The 20,897-nt window shown below is 42.7% G+C and overlaps 1 protein-coding gene across 1 annotated transcript in view; it reads right to left on the reverse strand.

Annotated features, from left to right (window-relative positions):
• Positions 1-15,439: 15,439 nt before the first annotated feature.
• The window catches only part of LOC105926742 (calsyntenin-2), a 400,538-nt gene continuing 395,080 nt past the window's right edge, over positions 15,440-20,897 (reverse strand). The window contains exons 16-17 of the mRNA XM_036150228.1: positions 19,449-19,633; positions 15,440-16,258 (exon numbers count right to left, since the gene is read on the reverse strand). Coding sequence (XP_036006121.1) covers positions 16,049-16,258; positions 19,449-19,633 — 395 coding nt within the window. The 3' untranslated portion in view covers positions 15,440-16,048. The remainder of the gene's footprint in view (positions 16,259-19,448; positions 19,634-20,897) is intronic.

Below are 20,897 nucleotides of genomic sequence, written 5' to 3' on the forward strand. Positions count from 1 at the left end.
TAGGCGCATGCAGGTCGCTGTCAGAGCCCTCCGGCGCACCCATGTCGCCGGCTGAGCCCTCTGGTGGGCCAGACTGTCGCTGCCCTGCGCATGCAGGTTCCCGCCAGAGCCCTCCGGCGCTCCTATGTCGCCGGCTGAGCCCTCTGGTGCGCCAGCCTGTCGCTACCCAGTGCACGCAGGTCGCCGCCAGAGCCCTCCGGTGCTTAAGTCGCTGTCTGTGCCCTCTGGCGCGCCTGGCCTGTTGCTGCCTAGCTCACCCTCTTGTTGTTATTCCCTTGTTTAGGCGCTGCCAGAGCCCTCCGGCGCCCCTATGTCGCCGGCTGAGCCCTCTGGTGCGCCAACCTGTCGCTGCCCAGCGCACGCAGGTCGCCGCCAGAGCCCTCCAGTGCTTAAGTCGCTGTCTGTGCCCTCTGGCGCGCTTGGCCTGTTGCTGCCTAGCTCACCCTTTAGTTCCCTGGTGTTTAGGTCTTGTTTTCCTGGCGTTTAGATTTAGTGTTCCCCGGCGTGTTAGGACGCCCTCTGATTCTCGGTTCCCCGGCGTGTTAGGACGCCCTCTTTTCTCGGTTCCTCGGCGTGTTAGGACGCCCTCCGTTCTTGTTCCCTGGTGTTTTAGATATTCCTGTTTCCCTTGTGCCCCGGCATTCCCTTTGCGCTCCGGCATTCTTCTTCCTTGCGCCCCGGCGTTTTCCTCGCATCCCGGTGTGTTCTTTCCTCACGCCCCGGCGTTCTCCCCACGCCCCGGCGTTCTCTTCCCCAAGTCCTGGCGTTTCCCTCACGCCCCGGCGGGTTTCCCCTGGCGTTTCTGTACACCAGTCGTGTTCCAGCAGGAGTTGTTGAGCCTTGGTGTTTTCGTACGCCTGTTCTTCCCTCTGGCGTTGTCGTACGCTTGTTCCTCCCTCTGGCGTTGTCGTACGCCTGTTCTTCCCTCTGGCGTTGTCGTACGCCTGTTCTTCCCTCTGGCGTTGTCGTACGCTTGTTCTTCCCTCTGGCGTTTTCGTACGCCTGTTCTTCCCTCTGGCGTTGTCGTACGCCTGTTCTTCCCTCTGGCGTTGTCATACGCCTGTTCCTTCCCTTTGGCGTTAAGTACGCCCGTTCCTTCCCTTTGGCGTTAGGTACGCCCGTTCCTTCCCTTTGGCGTTAAGTACGCCCGTTCCTTCCCTTTGGCGTTAAGTACGCCCGTTCCTTCCCTTTGGCGTTAAGTACGCCCGTTCCTTCCCCTTGGCGTTAAGTACGCCCGTTCCTTCCCCTTGGCGTTAAGTACGCCCGTTCCTTCCCCTTGGCGTTAAGTACGCCCGTTCCTTCCCCTTGGCGTTAAGTACGCCCGTTCCTTCCCTTTGGCGTTAAGTACGCCCGTTCCTTCCCTTTGGCGTTAAGTACGTCCGTTCCTTCCCTTTGGCGTTAAGTACGCCCGTTCCTTCCCTTTGGCGTTAAGTACGCCCGTTCCTTCCCTTTGGCGTTAAGTACGCCCGTTCCTTCCCTTTGGCGTTAAGTACGCTTGTTCCTTCCCTTTGGCGTTAAGTACGCCCGTTCCTTCCCTTTGGCGTTAAGTACGCCCGTTCTTTCCCCTTGGCGTTTTGTACGCCCGTTCTTTTCCTTTGGCGTTAAGTACGTCCGTTTCTTCCCTCTTGGCGTTTTCGTACGCCTATATTTTCCCCTTGACGCTGTCATGCGTCCGTTTCGCCTCGGCGTTTCCCTCACGCCCCGGCGATCTCGCCCCTTGGGCCCCAGCGCTCCTCTCACGCTTCGGCGTTGTTTCTCCTTGGCGTTTCCACACGCCCGTTCCTTGCCCTTGGCGTTTCCATACGCCCGTTCCTTCCCCTTGGCGTTTCCATACGCCCGTTCCTTCCCTTTTTGGCGTTTCCATACGCCCGATCCTTCCCTTTTTGGCGTTTCCATACGCCCGATCCTTCCCTTTTGGCGTTGTGTACGCCCGTTCTTTCCCTTTTGGCGCTGTGTTGCGCCCGTTCCTTCCCTTTGGCGCTGTGTTGCGCCCGTTCCTTCCCTTTGGCGCTGTGTTGCGCCCGTTCCTTCCCTTTGGCGCTGTGTTGCTCTCGCTCTTTCCCCAGCGCTGTCAAGCACTCGCTTTTTCCCCCGGCGCAGTCAAGCGTTCGTGCCTTTCCCTGATGTGCCGCCCCCTGATTGTGCTTTGGCACATCAGTGTTCTCTAGCTCCTTGGTTCCCCCGTGTTCTTTGGCTCCTTGATTCCCCGCTGTTCTCTAGTTCCTTGGTTCCCCGCTGTTCTCTAGCTCCTTGGTTCCCCGTGTTCTCTGGCCCCTTTGGTTCCCCGTATTCTCTGGCCCCTTTTGTGTTTGCAGGCTCTTTGGTCCCTCAGTGTTCGGTTTCGACTCTTGCCCGCCTTCCTGGGCCCCCTCCACCCGCCCGGCGTGGGGATTCTGGGCCGTCCGGTGTCCGGCCTTGGGGGGGGGGGGGGGGGGTACTGTCAGGATGCAGCTTATTGGCTGCATGCTGAGCCTCTCTCCCTCTCTCTTGTTCCTGCGCAGCCTGATCAGTTTCACCTGGCAGGCTGCAATTAACCCACAACTGCTTCCACCTGTTCCCACCGCTTTATCAGACTCACCTCTTTCTGTTCCCGTCGCCGGTCCATAGCGTTCACTCCCGCTCAGTCCCTGCCAGTTTTTCTTGTCAGCTCCGTTTGTACCCGTCAGCCTGAAGACTCCTTTCACCTGGTCTTGTTACAGTCAGCCCAAAGACTTTCCGACAGTTTTGTTTTCTCCAGTATTCAGCTCAGACGTTCAGACCTCCACCGTTCGGCTCAGACGTTCAGACCTCTACCGCTCGGCTCGGACGTTCAGCCCTCCACTGCACGGCTCGGACGTCCTGTGCTCCACTACTCGGCTCTGAGGTTCTGCTCGCCACTGCTCGGCTCCGACGTTCTGCTCGCCTCTGCTCGGCTCCGACGTTCTGCTCGCCTCTGCTCGGCTCTGACGTTCTGCTCGCCACTGCTCGGCTCTGATGCTCTGCTCGGCTCTGATGCTCTGCTCGCCACTGCTCGGCTCTGATGCTCTGCTCGGCTCTGATGCTCTGCTCGGCTCTGATGCTCTGCTCGCCACTGCTCGGCTCTGATGCTCTGCTCGGCTCTGATGCTCTGCTCGGCTCTGATGCTCTGCTCGGCTCTGATGCTCTGCGCTCCACGGCTCTGCTCAGAGGTCCTGCTCTCCAGTGCTCGGCTCCAGAGTTCCTCCCGGTCAGTCTCTCCACACTCCTCCTGCCAGCCAGCTTCTACACCCTTCACCTCCGTCCGTTGAAAGACTCTGGTCTCATCATCCATCTTCCACACTATTCAATAAAAACTCACTCATAAGAACTGACTCTGTGTGTGCGTGCTGTGTCCGGGTTCATCCCAGAAAAATATATCATAACAGGTGTCAGAAGGACCAAATTAGGTTTCCCCACAAGGTGTAAGCAGTGTTTCCACACATCTGAGTTTGTTGACTGTTCTATTCTATTTTAGCGCCCAAATCGTCTGAATCATGTTAAATATGTCTATTCTGCTGGGGGCCATTCATTTTACACTGACATAGGGGGCATCACAATAAAACCATTTTAACTTGCTGATATTTTAGTTCTTTCAAAGTCTTTGTTCAAGACATTTAATACGGTGAATTCCTTGTGAACGCAGGGATGCGAAGACACTGCTGTTTACCCATTAGTTAAAAAAGAAGCTGAACACACCTAAAAACGTCATAATCAGGTCAGACCTGATTTTAGGAGAGCACATCTTTGTGACATTTTTGTTAAATTTAGCAAAGATTATTGATGATAATTAATGAATATGGAGAAAACAGCACCAGACTTGTCCAATAGTTCTGGTGGAAGTTTAGACTTTTAATGTCCTGCAGCATACAGACCCGTTAGTATATTTAAAAGTTGAGTTGTTTCAGTAAGTCAAGTTAGTAACTGAAACACATTATATATGTTAACTACACAACGACTGATGTTTTCAGGACTTTGTTTTTGTTAATTTTCATGATTTTACACTTACAGCTGATTAGAACGTGGCATTTAATATTAGACTATTATTTCATGCCACTGAAAAAAAACAAACATTTTCATACAGAAACGTAGGCTCATGGAAATACATGTTTAATATTTGCTTGAAGGTTTTGTTTGAAGACCAGATCTAATCTATTGAACCTAGAACTATATTAGGAATATGAAAATTTTCAGGATGAGCCGCTTTAAAATGTTAAAATAATTTAAAACAGCACATACAGTGATGTGAAAAAGTATGTGTTTATTTCTGCCTTTTTTATCAGTCAGATAATTTCTTGACTCAGTGAAAAACTGAAATGTGAAACACAGTTTTCAAATACTTTCTAATCTTTTAAGGGGAAATAGCTATCCAAACCAACCAGGCACTATGGGACAAAGTAATGACTCTTCATTACCATGAATGAATTAACTGGGATTACTCATATAATTAGGGAAGATGAGTTCAATTCCCCTAGCTAGACCAAAGCCGGATCAAGAAATCATTTTAATAAGTCCTGTCTGACAACATGAGGAGAAAAGATAAAAACAGCAACAGGTCATGATGTCTGGAAATAAAGAAATCCAAGAACAGATGTGAATCAAATCCACTGAAATATATCAGACTAGAAAGGTTTACAAAGCCATTGGTAATGCTTTGGCACCCCAGACAACCACAGCGGGTGGCCTCCCACAGTTTGATGATCCCAAAAACTGTGGGGGAAATATTCTGTAGACCAATGCGAAAAAAGAGAACTTTTTAATATGTATCCTGTTACATCTAGCATAAAGGTATCAGCATTTCAGTAAAATATCATACCAACAGTCAAACATGGCAGCGATTGTTGCCGCCAAGGTTGGCACTGCCATCCAGGTTCCTTTTTTCACAGTGCTGTAGACAAAAAGGAATGAAAATAAATAAAAAATAAAATAAAAATCAGAGAGAGAGAGAGAGGTTGATCTTAAATGTGAGTGTAGCATTTTCTCTTCAGGGTGGATACATGACTGCGGATGATAGGCTGTCGCTATGCTTCTCTGTGAAGACAGAGAAAGTCCAAATGTATTGTACGAGCAGAATATAAATGGATCTTTGAATGATCATAATTTATTCAAATATATTGCCACGGACGGATCCAGCACAGACGAGCCCAGATTGTTTGAACGCCTAAAGCTGTTTAGCTCTGTTTGCCGCCTCCTGTCTGAATCTGGCTCAACCTCTTCATCATATAAGTGCTGTCTGTCGGTCTGTGTGTGTGTGGGGGAAAGAAACATGAAGCAAACTCACAAATCTGCTTGTTTTTTTTTCTCCCCTCTCCTCTGGCCTAAAAACTCTTCTTTGTGCATTAAAATGTTAATGAGCAGCTCTGAAGCGCTCTCTGCTCAGCTCTGCTGCTAGTGATGTGCTGCGGGACACTGGCTGCTCACAGCGGGACCCAAACTCTGCTGCAGTGGCCTCGTGTTTTCCACAGTGAACGGATTCCCAACTTCCCAGCTTCCCTTGCAGACGCCATCAGAAATCAGCCTGGCCCGTCCTCCGGCCGGAGGCCTTTGATCCGGCGGTCACGCTTCGTTTTTTATGCTCAGCTTCATCATGGTCAGCTATCTGTGTTAAATGGTATATTTGCATCTTTGCTGAAAAGAGCCGGGCTTTAAGTGCTACTTCGTTCTTTGGCATTTACAGTAAAAGCGTTAAACGTGCTCTGTTCTCCCTGCAAAGCGACGCGATGAATAATACATGCAGAACGGGGCTTTTCTATTTCTAAGGCAAGCTGAGCTTCATTATTCATGGTCATGTCCCAACCTGCGCTGGCATGAAGCTTCAGTCATGCCCTGATTTTACAGCCTTGTTGCTGACGTGCTTTAGGGAGAGGGGGAATGGCCACGTGTCTGTCGGTGCGGTGGCTGGTTGGAACTGTGATCGAAGTAAGGGTCAAATGATCTGATAGTTTCTGAGTTGAGGTCAAAGTGGCTGTTTTCATCCATACTAGATGGCAGAATCACACGAGTTTCACGACAATCAGGTGAAGCATCTATCGGGTCATTTTTTAACAGTGGAGTGCTGATTGGCTTCAATGTGACAGAGACATTTTAAATTGAACTTGTCAGCAGGATTTGAAGCTGTGCACCTTTTAACCACTAGATGGAGACATTCCATTAAATATGGAGGAAAGCAACTGCAGCGTCAAGGGCCAGCCAGGACATGATTAATTATGTTTTAATTTCCACGGGGCATTTATTAAATAAACCAAAGAGCCCTTTATACTTTGCACACAGGTCTGGTTTATCACTTATAAATGGTGGTAGAAATGAATAACCCAGTGTAATAATATTTGCATTAAGGGAAGTAAAGATCATCTACATTCAGGAGATATAGTTTATTAACTGTTCGTTGGTCACCAAAATTAGACAAGTTAAACAGAACTGATTTCTATTTTTTTTTTTAAAGAAAGATGTCATTAGTGTTGTAGTTTGTTCCAAAACTTTTTTTTCTGCATAGCAGAAATACACATGCTTTCCATATGGTCCTTCCGTCCAAAGCTAGCTGTTTCTTACACATTATGACCCGACAAACCATACTGCCAAATCAATTGGAATGTTTTCAAAACGTTTATTCAATTCAGTAATTCAGTAAAACGAGTAAATCATATTGGACAAAAAGGATGTATATATATATATATATATATATATATATATATATATATATATATATATATATATATATATATATAGGCCTTTTATTGTTTTAATATCGCTGATTATGGCTTACAGCTTAAGAAACCCAAATATCCTATCTCAAAATATTAGAATATCGTGAAAAAGTATACTAGTAGGCTATTCAACTAATCACTTGAATTGTCTAATTAACTCGAAACACTGCAGGGTTTCCTGAGCCTTGAAAAACACTCAGCTTGGTTCAGTAAACTAAATCACCAGTATGGTAGTGGTTAAGAGACGACATAAGATTCTCACAGTAACTGGTGTACTGACCATGGCATTACTGTCCTTGATTGGCCTGCCAATTCCCCTGACCTGAACCCCATAGAGAATGTGTGGGCTATTGTGAAGAAGAAGCTGAAAGACACCAGAGCCAACAATGCAAATGAGCTAAAGGCCGCTATTGAAGCATCCTGGGCATCCATAACACCTCAGCAATGCCACAGGCTGATTGCCTCCATGCCACGCCGCATTGATGCAGTAATCTGTGCAAAAGGATTCCCAACCAAGTACTGAGTGCATTAATGGACATTTTCAAATGTTTGATTTTGTTTTGCTGTTATAATTTTTTTTTTACTTGGTCTGAGGAAATATTCTAATATTTTGAGATAGGATTTTTGAGTTTTCTTCAGCTGTATGCCATAATCAGCGATATTAAAACAATAAAAGGCTTGCGATATTTCAGTTGATTTGTAATGAATCCAGAATGTTTGACATTTCATGTTTTTTAATTGCATTACAGAAAATAAAGAAGTTTAGCACAATATTCTAATTTTCTGAAACAGTCCTGTATATATATATATATATATATATATATATATATATATATATATATATATAGGAAGGGGTTGTGGGACACAGCCCGGACGGGTCACCAGTCTGTCCCAGGGTAACTCATGAAGGATAATAATGCATGCACTCTCATACCTAAGAGCAATTTTCCTCTTTGGCAACATTTGATCCCAGGACCTTCTTGCTTTTCACTAAGCTGTTAAAATACTTCTACAGAACTACAATAGAGAGCATTTTGTGTCTCAGCGTGACAGTGTGGTATGGGAACTGCACAGTGCAGGAGAGGAAGGATTAGCATGATTGGTGAGGACAGCACAGGGGATTGTGGGATGCCGTCTACAGGACACAGTCTATGCTGCACTAGTCCAGAAAAGGGCCAGATGTATTGCTACCGATCCCAGATCCCATCCACCTGGGCAATGCCCTTAAAAACTTTCCCAAAATTTTAAGGGATATCGCCCCCTGCTTGAAGTCAACAAACCATCGGCTCAGTTCATAATGTGTTACATGTTACAAACACACTACTGGTTACACAGGTTTTTGATCTAATGTCAACCATTTCTACTGTCTCGCTATTTCACGTGTATTAGCACACTTCAATCTCTCAAGGACTGTCTGGTTAGACATCCATGCAAACTGCACAACTCTGCAACTATATTTATTGCACAGTATTGCAGACCGCTCTCTTTTTTACTTGGAAATGACTCCATTTGCTGCTAAGGGCTATGTGCACGCTTAAGCCCCTCAGGCAGTGTTGTTGTTGGGCAGTGCAATCAACTGTTTGTTAAAAAAAGAAAATCATAATGTCCTGTTATTTCTCTGTGTTATGTGTAATTATGTGCATTCTGAGCCCGCGTCTACCCCCACCAATACTTTTATTATGGTAACACAAAATGGCAATGAATCTTCTTGAATCTTGAGACTTGAACAATGCTGCCAACTGTGCCACTGTGGAGCCCAAAACTAGGTCAGGAAACAAATTTATATTACTTAACACAATATAATCATCATAATCGTACGCTGAGCTTGCAATGCATTATCTGCATGTACAGTAACTGGTATCTGGAGCTGAATGTTTCAAAATGAGATATCTGCACTGGCCCAGGATGTGCAGTAAGCCTGGAAATTGCCCAATTATGCACAATGTCAAAACTGAAATCATTTCAGAACTGAAATGATGATTAAATTCACCTCTGAGATTATGAGTCATTTTAGGGCAGAATTATCCTGCAAGCTTATTTCAGTAAAGCTAAATTCATGGTTTGTCTACAGTCTATACAAACAATAGTAAAAATCATGCTTCAGGCTTTTATTATTATTTCCCAAGCGACAGAAACCTTGGTCCATCACAACCTCTCACTTCTCCCCCAGTTTTGGCTTCATTACTATGTATGTTGCATGTCTGTCCTGCAGCACATGACATGTTGCTGCCACTTGGGGTCCGTCTCATAAACCTTAGTGTCATATATGAAAGAGTCTGAGGAGCGGGCCACTCTTGTTGTCCTGGTCCCTCTGGCAGATTTAGATTTAAAGTAAGTTTTATCCAACCAACACGTTTTTCCAACAAACAGGGACGTCCTAAAAAAAAAAAAAAATATGGTGATGTCCAATGGATAGCATTTAAAAAAGAAATCACTGTCTTTATGGAGAGTTTAACAGAAAATGCCGTGTAAAAAGAAAAAAAAATCCTTTTCTCCCCTTCTGAATGATCACATAAACACTTTATTGGCGTTACTGCAGTAAAACCCTTCATATCATTTGCCAAGCAGCTTTAGGCTATTTTGACCATCATCTTCGGTGACTAGTTCTAACTCTCACTACTGTGATCTACGTCCCTTACCTTATTTGGAACAAAACCAAACGTTTCGATCGTAGGTGTGGAAAGATTTGTGACAAAGCCAAGCTCAAAATGTTACCCGTAAAAACCTTCAGGCAAATGATCCAGTCCAAAATATCAGATCAGGATCTCCATTGAGGCCTTTTTAAATGATCCATATTGGAGTCCCTGACTAAACTCAGCTGCAAACTGCAATTTTTGTTTGGTGTGCTGTCTGTAATTTTGTCCTCTGCAGCCATAGCATCTTATATTTGTGCAAAATGTAGTAATAATTTATGATTGTATATTGTAAACATTGTTTACTTGATTAAAGAAATCTAGATTTCTGTAAACCTCAAAATGTTCTAATGTCTGAACACAGGCCAATATTGATAACTTGAAAGCACTCAGTAAATCATTGTGCATCAGGAACATCAGAAATGGTTTCCTTATGTTTTTGGACCGATTGTTTCCTATTTTTTAAGTCTAATTTAAAAAATAAATCTGTTCTCAGCAGCACTAACAGCATGAGAGTCTGTCTATCTTTGAAAATGCTTGCGTTATATTGTGTTAAGTTTGACGTATGAGTACAGCCGAGTCTGCCTTTTTAAAAAGGTCTGTGGATGTTTGTGTTACTGTTTACTAAGGCATAAAAACGAAAGCAAAAATGTGGTTACTGAAAGACAATTGTGGTGCACCAGACATTTATCATACCAATACCAAGAAAGGTCTGCCTCAGCTGTCTGTGCTGGGGGCCGGACTTGTATCATTCTTGAATTCTGGTCAGGGGCCTCACAAAATCACTCCAAGGGCAGCAAATGGCACCCGGGCTGCACTTTAGGCACCCGTACTTTAGAGGGTAAATATGCTAAAACTGGACTAGCATTCCATAAAGAGAATATAGTTTTGAAGTTACCCCAAGAGGGACAGAGCCATGATATTAATGTAGACCAGTGGTGTTCACACCTTTTGTCGTGGGGGGCAAAATTGTGAAATAGTTGTGGTCAACCAGCGGTATTATTTATATATATATATATATATATATATATATATATATATATATATATATATATATATATATATATATATATATATATATATATATATAATATATATATATATATATATATATATTATTTATATATATATTATTTATATTTTTTTTACATTTATAAGTACAAAAATATGCAAACCTAAAAAAAATAATGTTACTTTTACATATTCAACAATTCATTTGACTTGGAATATTTTAATGAAAGAAATGAAGTAGTCTGATTTTTGTAGAAAACACATCTGAAGTTCATGCTTAATCCAATATATAGAAAGGATCTCATACTTATTAGAAGACAGGTATATTATTTCTGAGAGTTAAGGGATGATTATCATAGGCTATCCTGAGCAAGAAGAACAGGACACGAGTCACTGTTTTTTCATTTTCCTAAAATGCTTCCTGCATCTTCAAAACTGCCTGTGCTGGTCAGTCAAATTGGCATCAACTGTAAATTGCATTTAGGGGTCGCGCAAAACCATTCTGAGGGCCCCAAATGGTCCCCAAGCTGCACTTTGGACACCCCTTATGGAAACCATCAGAATCTTGTTTACCAAGTTTGTTGCTACAAACAAGGGTTTAGCTTCATCGAGGCAGACGAGCATCAGCAAACAGAACAGAAAACTGCAATCTATAACAGAATAAACATACTTCAGGGGAAAGGTAAGAATGCAATGCAATGAAAATATAGTAATATTTATTTTAGTGTATAATAAAGCTATTGAGCCTTCAAGCATATAGAGGGCCTTTATTTGAGATGTGATGTGACAAACCAGAAAAGAAATCCTACTTCCCCATAACTGATTAAATGATTAGGGCTAAGAAATTAAGGTGAAATAAAATTGCGTATGGGTAGATCATGCGACCCATGTCCGGAGGCCTCAGTCCTGAACGCGGCGTGGACCTTTGCTGTGTGTATTCCTCCTCTCTCTATACTCCACTTCCTGTCAGCCTACTGCCAAATAAGGGCCACAAATGAAAAAAAGAAAGAAAAGAAAAGTAATGCACCCCTCCAAAAGCTACCTCCATGCTCAGGACATCTCTGTAGGTGGTATTTTTCCCTTGAAGCGTGCACCCTCAGCTGGTTGCAGCGGCTCTCGCTGAGGGTATAACGTCCCTCCAAATAGGAACCCTTCAGGCTGTTTGGTGTTTTCGCTACTGGGAAGATGGCTGAGCGCAAATTACTGCTTCAGAAAGAAGTCATTTGCAGCTGAGGCTTAGCAGGACGAGCGTACTTAAAGCTGAGCACCAGTTCTGCTCCACGAAAAAGCCCTCGCTTCAACAACTCAGAACCCAAGATGTTCGTTGCAAAGTGGACTCTCTGGACGGTGTTTTCCACAAACACAGCAGAACGCTCGCATGGCACACACACACACACACACACACACACAAAAACTGCTCCCACGGCTTGATTCAAAAACAAGTTTTTATTGGCCAATTTACAGAAAGTGCTGTAGTGACCATTCCAAAGAAAAACAGAACAAAGAGTTAAAAAAAACCCAAACAAACAAACAAATCCAAAAAATAAAATAAAAAATGTACACGTTATACAAGGTTTCAATGTTAATTCCAATGTCCTCTTCTAAAACAAACGTCAGGACAACACTGGGGCTCGGTCCGATGCAAAAAAATCCACCAAGTCGGAGTGCAAGGGTGGGGTTGGGGGGGGGGGGGGGTGTATGTGGTGACATCAACAAGACCAGGTGTCAAGGCAGATGAGGAGATTTCCTAAGCAACATATGAAAGCTTTACATGGACACACAATAGAGCGTACGGTACACACATACAGTAGGTTCGGCCAATATATCCCGAAAGGACGGCTGGGAAAGGCTCCCCGGGTTAGAGGAGGCCACCATGCAGCAACAAACCCTTTGATTTGTCCTCATCAGACAGTGTTCTGCTGTCTCTGCTATCAAACGGGACAGACGGACTTGGATCAGGACGGCCACGGCCAAAAAGAGTAATGCCCTTTTCACTTGGATGCGAGACAGCTTCCGTCTGAGGCCTCTGACCAAGTGAAATATGACTCAGCGTAACGTATTCATCTTGTTTCTGTTTTCCTACAGCCGCTGCGAACCGCTTTTCCATTTTGTAGATGTGAGTGGAGGCAAATGAACTGGGATTTATGTACTGCTGCGGCACTCTCTAGACGTAATTTCTTTCCCATAAGTGCTGGGCTTTATTCAGCGCCACTTTGAAAAAGACTGCTCGCAGTTAGAAGGGTTTTGCAGTCTCTAAAAGTGATACGAGACTTTTGATTCCCACATTGGAAATCGTAATGGCTAACGTTTATTACGTGGAACATTATGTTTAAGGGTTACAAAGCAGCAATGCTTTTACTGCCTCCTGTCAAGGCTAGGTGGCAGTTTTTGGCATATTCAGGGTTGCTGCAAATATTTGTTACAATTAACATAAAAGACAATGTGACCACATGCAGTTGATTTGAAAAACGTGTGATTTGGCTGGATTTACATCTCTAGTCTAGTCTCATCTCTCTGAATGTGATTTCACTGCAGATATAATTTAACATTTTAGTTTTTAGATTTATCGGTGTTTGGTCCTGAAATGTGTAGTCAAATAGGTTTCTGAAATTGGACAGTTATTTATATTGGCCACAAGGTGTCATACTAGAGCTGTAGATACTTTGTTCAGAAATTATGGATGCATCCGAAAACGTCTTTCGGGTGAGGACTTTTCAGCCAAAGCGGAAGTGCGTCAGCGGTCGCCATGATAGGCGCTGTCCGAATAGTGCAGTGAGTAGAGAAGGAGGTAGGAAGGAGCCTGTAAGCTTCCTCTCATAGCTCCTTTAGCATAGGAACCTTATGAGGCCCATTACCGGTGCTAAGGAGCTGTAAGGAATCCCACAATCCTTTGCGTGACACGATGTCTAAGAACAGCCCACCTTATGGAAGTGAACAAAAATGTCTGGAGACTTTATAGTTCTTTTTTGGAAGGCTGTAGGCCCGGATTTGACTAGAATTATACATGCGTTTCCGCTGGTAATGACTTTGGAGTTAAAGGCTGTCTGAAATCAGCACAGCAGTCAGAAGCTCCTTTCCTACCCAGAGTTCTTACTTTCTTACATGAAAGGTCAAGGAACAGGAGATAAAAAACTATGATTAGAACATACCGGATGCAGTCAATGAGTCAGTCAAAACTGACAAGAAACGTCAATTTGGAGCATTAAAGGACGTAAAGTTGGTTTAGAGCAGGGCTGACTCTATTGTTTATCTTTCCCATAATCTTCTTTAGTTTCCTAACCACTTAAACAAACGTGTTTCCTGACCCAATACACATCCACCTGAACAAACCCAAGTCAATGGGCGACTTAAAACACACATGTAAAGTTTTTTTCCAACTAAATGGTTCCAGGGAAATATAGTAAATTCACCGGAAGTTTGAAAATCCAATTTTTTTACAATAATTTAGTGGACCATATGTAAGATCTCGCTAATCACAGGTGAAAGTTGTTACTGCAGTAAAAAGACTAGAAGCTAGTTATTTTCAGTATCAGTAACGTGTTTAAAAAGGGCAGTTATATTTTTAGCTGAGGTTTGTCAGCTTTTCATTCAAGCTTCAACAACAGAGAGCTAGATTTTGCTGAATGCGAGTTATTTTCATTTCTTTGACATTCTATGCTTCTGCATATTTGGACATATGAAAAAAAGGGCCTTCCTATCACAGGACGTCCACTGAAACAGTGGAGGGAGGCAAATTTTGCAGTCAATAGGAACAACTTGTTATGACCGAATGCCAACTTTATATCGTTTAGCTAGGGTAGTCGCCTTTGCACATATTATAACTAATCACAGCCATGAGATTTGAAAAAGTTATTTGAATAATAATGGTTAATAATGGTTATGAAGTAATCACATTGGCATAAATTAGTATTGGTGGGTAACAATTCGGAAATCCAACAACGCCTTTAGAATTGCATTTCATTTATCCTGTAGCTAAAACATACACATCATAGGTCTGTGTTTTTAAAGGTTTTGTGAAAATTGCACAAATCTCCAAAAGTAGAAAACGACCACTAGGCATTCTGCATCAAGCAATATTTCCAAACCCCCAGCTGCTAGTATTTAGAGACCTGACAAAATCTATATACCGAGTTGTAAATGGTGATTGAAATAAGTGAAAATGGATTTCAGACATAAACAGTGTTGAGCCATCTGCCAGCAGTACTGCAGAACTATGAGAAAGCTAGCTGGCGACAACGGACGCAGCTGCTGTAAGAACCAACAGACCGGCCTGCAAGGCCTCGCAGTGAGGTGACGGCTCGGCGTGGCGGAAGTCCAGCCACATCTGCAGGGTTAGCGTTACCTAACCTTGCTCTTTTCACACCTCTGCTGGACGTTGCTGACTCTCTCAGCTCCTTGTTTACCCATTGCATGCATTTACAATATCGTACTTCCGGTCACGTTGTCTTATTATGGTAAATATCCACAAAAACGCTTTGTTTACTAACCGATAGAGCAAAAACAAAGTGTAAAACACAAATAAAATATAATAAATCAACAGGGTGTGATAATTTAATTGGAAAACCTTTGTATACAACTGGAGGGAACTACTGGCGTAGAAAGTTAAGTCAAGGTATGTGACTAGGAGCCTTTAAGGAGATGTGAGGAAAAAAAAATAGGTTTCAGACATTATGATTACGTTGCTGCTCTCACGTCTCCCTACATTAGACCAGCAAAGAGGTTTTTGGGTGCTCCACCAGTTCAATCAAAATAAACCCTGCTGTAGATCTCAGTTAGTCTTGGAACCAGTTTAGAGGAAAAAAGCATCACTGGGTTTTGTCCTTGCAGGCTAAGGGATCAGCGTGTGTCCGTACATATGAGGAGGGGACGTGTGTGCAGGTGGAGAGAGGAGGGCTGTGGGAGATTTCAGGATGGTGATAAAGGAGATAGATGAGGAAGGGTGTCACCTACTATAATTGATATTTACAAGAAGGGAGGGTATAAAAATGTACAAGGAGACGCCTCTTCCTTTCCCAAGAACCCAAAACGTAGACCTGGCTGCTAATTCTACATGACATCTGAAACAGCACATTGATCTTTTTTCTTTTTTTTTTTTTCTTTTTTTTTAAATACCATTGAAAATATGCTTTTTCTGTAAAATCACCTGGCTTCGCCATACTGGCTAGAATAAAGACAGATAAATAATAAGTATACAAACCAAAAAAATAGTATTATTTTCTTTACTTTTGCAATTCTAATTTTTCTTTTAAATAAAGGCTGTTTTGCATTTTTAATTGAGGGACATCCAAAATCTCACTGTGAACTTTTACATATCGAACTGGGTGGATGGTGGCGAGTCAGCAAAAAAATGGGTTTCATAACAACTTGTTCTCACTTCAAACTGCAGAAATGAGGGAGAGATGCCATCTGTTCGACGGTGACCCAGGTTTGGTGACCTTTATTTATTGAGAAGCACTTCTAGTGTCCCATTATTTCTCTGATCTGTGTTTTCATTTAATCTTCCACTAGGGGGCAGCGATACTTCATTTTTTTCAAGCACGCAAAGTTCCATTTTGTTTTTGTTTACAGCCATCTGATGTGAGATTTCATTAAGGATGTGTTGCAGAAGGTGTGTGTGTGTGTGTGTGTGTGTGTTTGTGTGTATGTGTGTGTGTGTGTATGGTGTGTAGGGGGAGAGTGAGAGTATAAGTGTGTGAATGTGTATTTTCAATAGCATATTGTTGTTTTGTCCCATCTTTGGGTCTTCTCGCTCAAGCGTTGCATCCTGGGTAGCTGGACGTCCACTTCCTCCTCGCTGTCGTCTGACTCGTCACTGGTGACTTCATCGTCCTCCTCATCCTCATCATCTTCCTCCTCTTCTTCTTCCTCATCCACCTCACTGGCCTCCTCCTCTCCTGTGGTGTGGGTCTCCAGGTTCTGTGGTGAGTGATGGAAATACACAAAACTATTTACTTGTCATCATAAAACATTCAATCAGACTAAAACTTTTCTTCTTTAAATCAGTTAGGATTACCCAAATTATTTGTAGTTGCTATATGCCAGAATAATGGAGGAGAAAATAATAAAAAAATGTTCAATTACATTTTATTTATATAGTACCAATTCACAGCACATGTCATCTCAAGGCACATTACGAAGTCAAATTCAATCAAATCATACAGATTGGTCAAAAAGTTTCCTATCTAAGGAAACCCAGTAGATTGCATCAAGTCTTGACAAGCAGCATTCACTCCTCCTGAAAGAGCGTAGAGCCACAGGGAGAGTCATCTGCATTGTCGATGGTTTTGCAGCAATCCCTCATACTGAGCAAGCATGAAGCGACAGTGGAAAGAAAAACTCCCCTTTAACGGGAAGGAAAACCCCCCAGCAGAACCAGCCTCAGTGTAAACGGTCATCTGCCTCGACCGACTCGGAGTTAGAGAAGACAGAGCAGAGACAAACAAGCTCAGAAACACACACTGATCCAGGAACACTTTCTACGTTATATGGTAATAGTGGATGATCTGCCTCCCCTGGATGACGTTACAGTTAACAAAACACCAGACCAGGCGTACCTACTATGAAGAAAAAAATGACAAAGAACGAAATGTTAAAAGCTGAAATAACAACAAACAATGCAAATTTGAGAACAGTAGGAAAACTCAGCAGAGTGAGGAAAAATAGACCCTAATGTCCTCCAGCAGCCTAAGCCTATAGCAGGATAACTACAGAGATAGCTCAGGGTAACCAAAGCCACTTTAACTATAAGCTTTGTCAAAAAGGAAATACTTTACAGATTTTTTTTTTGTTGTTGTTTAGCGGTTAACAAAGATCTATTTTGGACTGGAAAATTTTATTTTTAAACTCTACGAATGGGCTCAGACGTTTTCCCAGAATTTCTCACAGCAGCTTGCTAGGACTCTGGCCCATTCCTCCAGACTGAAGTCGTGTAACTGAGTCAGGTTTGTAGGCTGCCTTGCTCACACACACCTGTTCAGGGCTTTGTGCGGCCAAATCATTGATCCCCTTGTTCTTAAGTCACGTTGTAACTTTAAGGTTTAGGGCATTGGCTCAATCCGAATATCCTGTAGCAAGGATTCTTTAGCCAAACTGGAAGTGTGTTAACGGTCGCCATGATAAGTGCTCTCCGAATAGTGCAGTCAGTAAGGAAAGAGGTAGCTCCCTCCCGTGGCTAGTTTTGCATAGGAACCCTGGAAGTCCCTTACCGGCACTAAGAAGCCTTAAGGTATCCCACAATCCTCTGTGTGACACCATGTATCACCACAGCGCCCTCACAGAAATCAGCAAAAAGGTCCGGAGAAAAGAGAGCGCACGCTTTGTAGTTCATTTTCAGAAGGCTGTAGGCCCGTATTTGGCTCGCATCATTCATGTGTGTTTCCGTCACGTAATGACGTCGGAGTGCTCCTTTCCTCCACACAATAGAGTTTATACTGTTGACCTCGTGAAAAGTTAAGGAAGAGGAGCTAGAAGCTATTATTAAGGGTATTCGGATGAAGCCATTGTCTTTTTGGAAGACCCATTGTTGCCCAAACATTAAGTTAACTCAGTATATCCTCATAATGGCCATCTATTTTGGTAAACACTCCCACAACATGATTACTGCCACCCCCATACCTCCCAGTGGGGTGGTGTTCTCAGGCTTGCAAGACCCCCCCCCCCAGTTGTAACTAACAATTTTCTTCCTGATATCTTTTAATTGCATTTTATTTATCCATGACTCGTCTTAAGGAAGTAGTGTGCTCACAATCCAATCCTCCAAGATGAATCCAAATCAGAAGCTTACAAAGCCAATCATACAGATTTCCCAAACTGTTTAGTAATCATGGTTTAAACTTCTGACTTTAAAAATTAAGTAATTAAGTTAAAATTATTCAGAAAAAAAACTTCTACTCATGACTCTGGTAGTCAGCAAACCAAAATAATTCTTGTTTTTCTAATTGACTTAAACTGGAAAATGTCAGTTCAAATTAAAGCTAACGTGTCTGTTGATGCATTGTATACTGTATACGTATCTAGTTTGAGCTGTACTTGTCACGCACTGCGGGGCAGATGTACTTTACAGAACAAAGCAGGTAAAGTGGTGATTAGCAATAAGTCCTGATGGGAGTCGTTAGTAGTCGCAGTCCTCTGTCCCTGAAACATGATTAAGTCTTACATTTTGTGGATTAATGGCTCTCTTGGTGTCCCAAAACAAACAGGAGGAGTGCTTTCTTGTCAGCTAGGATAAGGTCTGCCAAGCTGTTGTGGCACGCTCGCATGCATCACAACAGCATGCCAAAGCGGAGCCAGGCAGTTGGCTTTTGATCAAAAGACTTTTCGACACATTTTTATCAAGTCTTGTTTTATTTATTGATAGTTCAGAGACATTCCCAGGCTTTAGGTATAAGCAAGTATAATGAGTTAGACGGGATTTATTTTTAGCCAAGGTCTCTGCATAATTCAGAGCATCTCATTCTTTATTGTCGTTGTATTGTTCGTTTATACGTTTAGCTAACAAAAAGGTTTAAAACTAATCCTACTAGTTTAGAAATGGTGGCATTTTTGAGTCCAAAGCAATAAAAGGACTAGGAAAGCACAAAACTCGGCAGTAGAGATGGAGAACAAAGATCTGCTATTTTCCATTAGCCTTCCTACTGACTAGCTTGGCTGGCTCTGTCCAGTGTTAGCTCAGTAGAAAAATAAAAATTCCAATCCTTTTCCAGTCAATGAACACACCTCAGTTAAGTGCAACTTGAGACAAAATCACTGTTTCCAGTGAGGAAGTTGTTCCTTAGGGAAGAAGACTGAATGTAAGGTATTTTCATAGTTAGTGAGGTGCTTTGAAATTAACTAAAAGAAGACCAAATGCTGCAAGAAGCAATTAGAAAAAACAACAGTGTTTTATCCTGATATGTGTTGGGTATTAACCTGGGTATAAACAGCAGAGACTGGACTTTAGTAGCTGCTGAACATTTTGATCTTTTGGCAATTTGTACTTTTGTACTTGTGACTATCGAGTTTCCTTATTGTAAAAACAACATGGCTGCCATTTCCTGTGGAAAGATAAACATTTAAGCAAAATCACTACATTTCTATGCATTTTGATAACATTTCTACCTCCTCCTACCTCCATGGGGTTGACTGTAATCGTCAGAGCCGAGTGGTCCCAGTTTGCGTCCGCCTCCTTCGTGGTCTCCACCTGCCTCACCTCCTGCTGGTGGGTCACATGGATGCGGTATATGCCCAGCACCACCACCGCCACCAGGGCGGCGATGCACATGACGATCACCACAGTAGCAGCGCTCGGTACGCCTGAGCACAGGATGAGAGGAAGCTGTCAGATGAGGCCGATGGGGTGCAGCCCAGACATGTTTCTCTCTAATAACTTGATATGATTTAGTGTGGGTTTGTTTTGCTGTCTTAGCTTGGTAGAGCAGCATCTTGGTTTCAGTTTTTCAGGAGTAATTATGCAGACATGGGACCAAGTCACACGTCTCCAGTCTTTTCACCTAAGTGCTGAGTCAAGTCCTGAGTATACATACTTTATTAAAAAGTCCCCATTTCAAGTCCAGAGTCACGTCCGAGTCACAACCTTCAAGTTTAAAAGTAATTTGGCGACACACATATTTTAATCACAAAGTGATAACTAATCATTGTTGAATTTCTACTTACCAGAACAACAAGGAAAAGGAACTGAACTTCAAAAAAGGTCTGAAAAGCAGCGCTGATGTTGCTTTCTACACTAAATAATAACAAAAACGGGACCCATGATAAAATAGAAAAGCCTTTTTTTATACGCAATAAAAAATGGTATCCATGGTAACAGCACAAAGCAGCTTTTACAATATTCATGATTAACATCAGATTATCAAAACAACTATTTGAATTATTTATTCAAACATAGAAAAAAAAAACCTATGTGATTGGGTTGATGTTATTAGACATGAATCAGGTGCTCCTATCCACCAGCTTGGATGCTCTGCCTTAGTTTAGCTCCAGTCCCAAAACTCAGAGATTGTTCAAGCATACATACTATGCTAGATAGAATCATTACATTTTAATGAGGGGAATATTGAGAATGTTACCATGTAACTTTACTATTGCAAGCTTAGCAGGTTGTAGTGTTAAACATCTGATTTAAATGCTGTTCTGTAATAATTTTTGGGTCTGAGTTAGAACCTTTCCTGGCACCATGAATAAATTAGTGAGAAGTTGTTAAGATAACATTAACCACACAATAATCACATTATGAACATCGACACATCATTCTTTGTTTAGGTTTAAAGGGTAGAATAACGTCAGATGTTGTTGCCTCCGTACTGTAGCTGACCGACCACTCTCCATAGCTCTCTCTCTCTTGTGTTAGAGCTGTTGTTATTAAAAGTTCCTTTAAACTGGCCAGCAATCAATACAGCTAACTTTAAATGATTCTAGAAATGTATAAGAGACACTATATAGAGGATCTTCTGTGGCTGTATTAAAACCTAAAGGGACTGTGTGTAACCAATTTGGCTCTATATTAGCAAAAACCAAGTATTACTTTCAGAAATACTTATTCTGCCTAAGTATGATAACA

The sequence above is a fragment of the Fundulus heteroclitus genome, chromosome 18 (assembly GCF_011125445.2).
Source record: "Fundulus heteroclitus isolate FHET01 chromosome 18, MU-UCD_Fhet_4.1, whole genome shotgun sequence".
NCBI classification, from domain to species: domain Eukaryota; kingdom Metazoa; phylum Chordata; class Actinopteri; order Cyprinodontiformes; family Fundulidae; genus Fundulus; species Fundulus heteroclitus.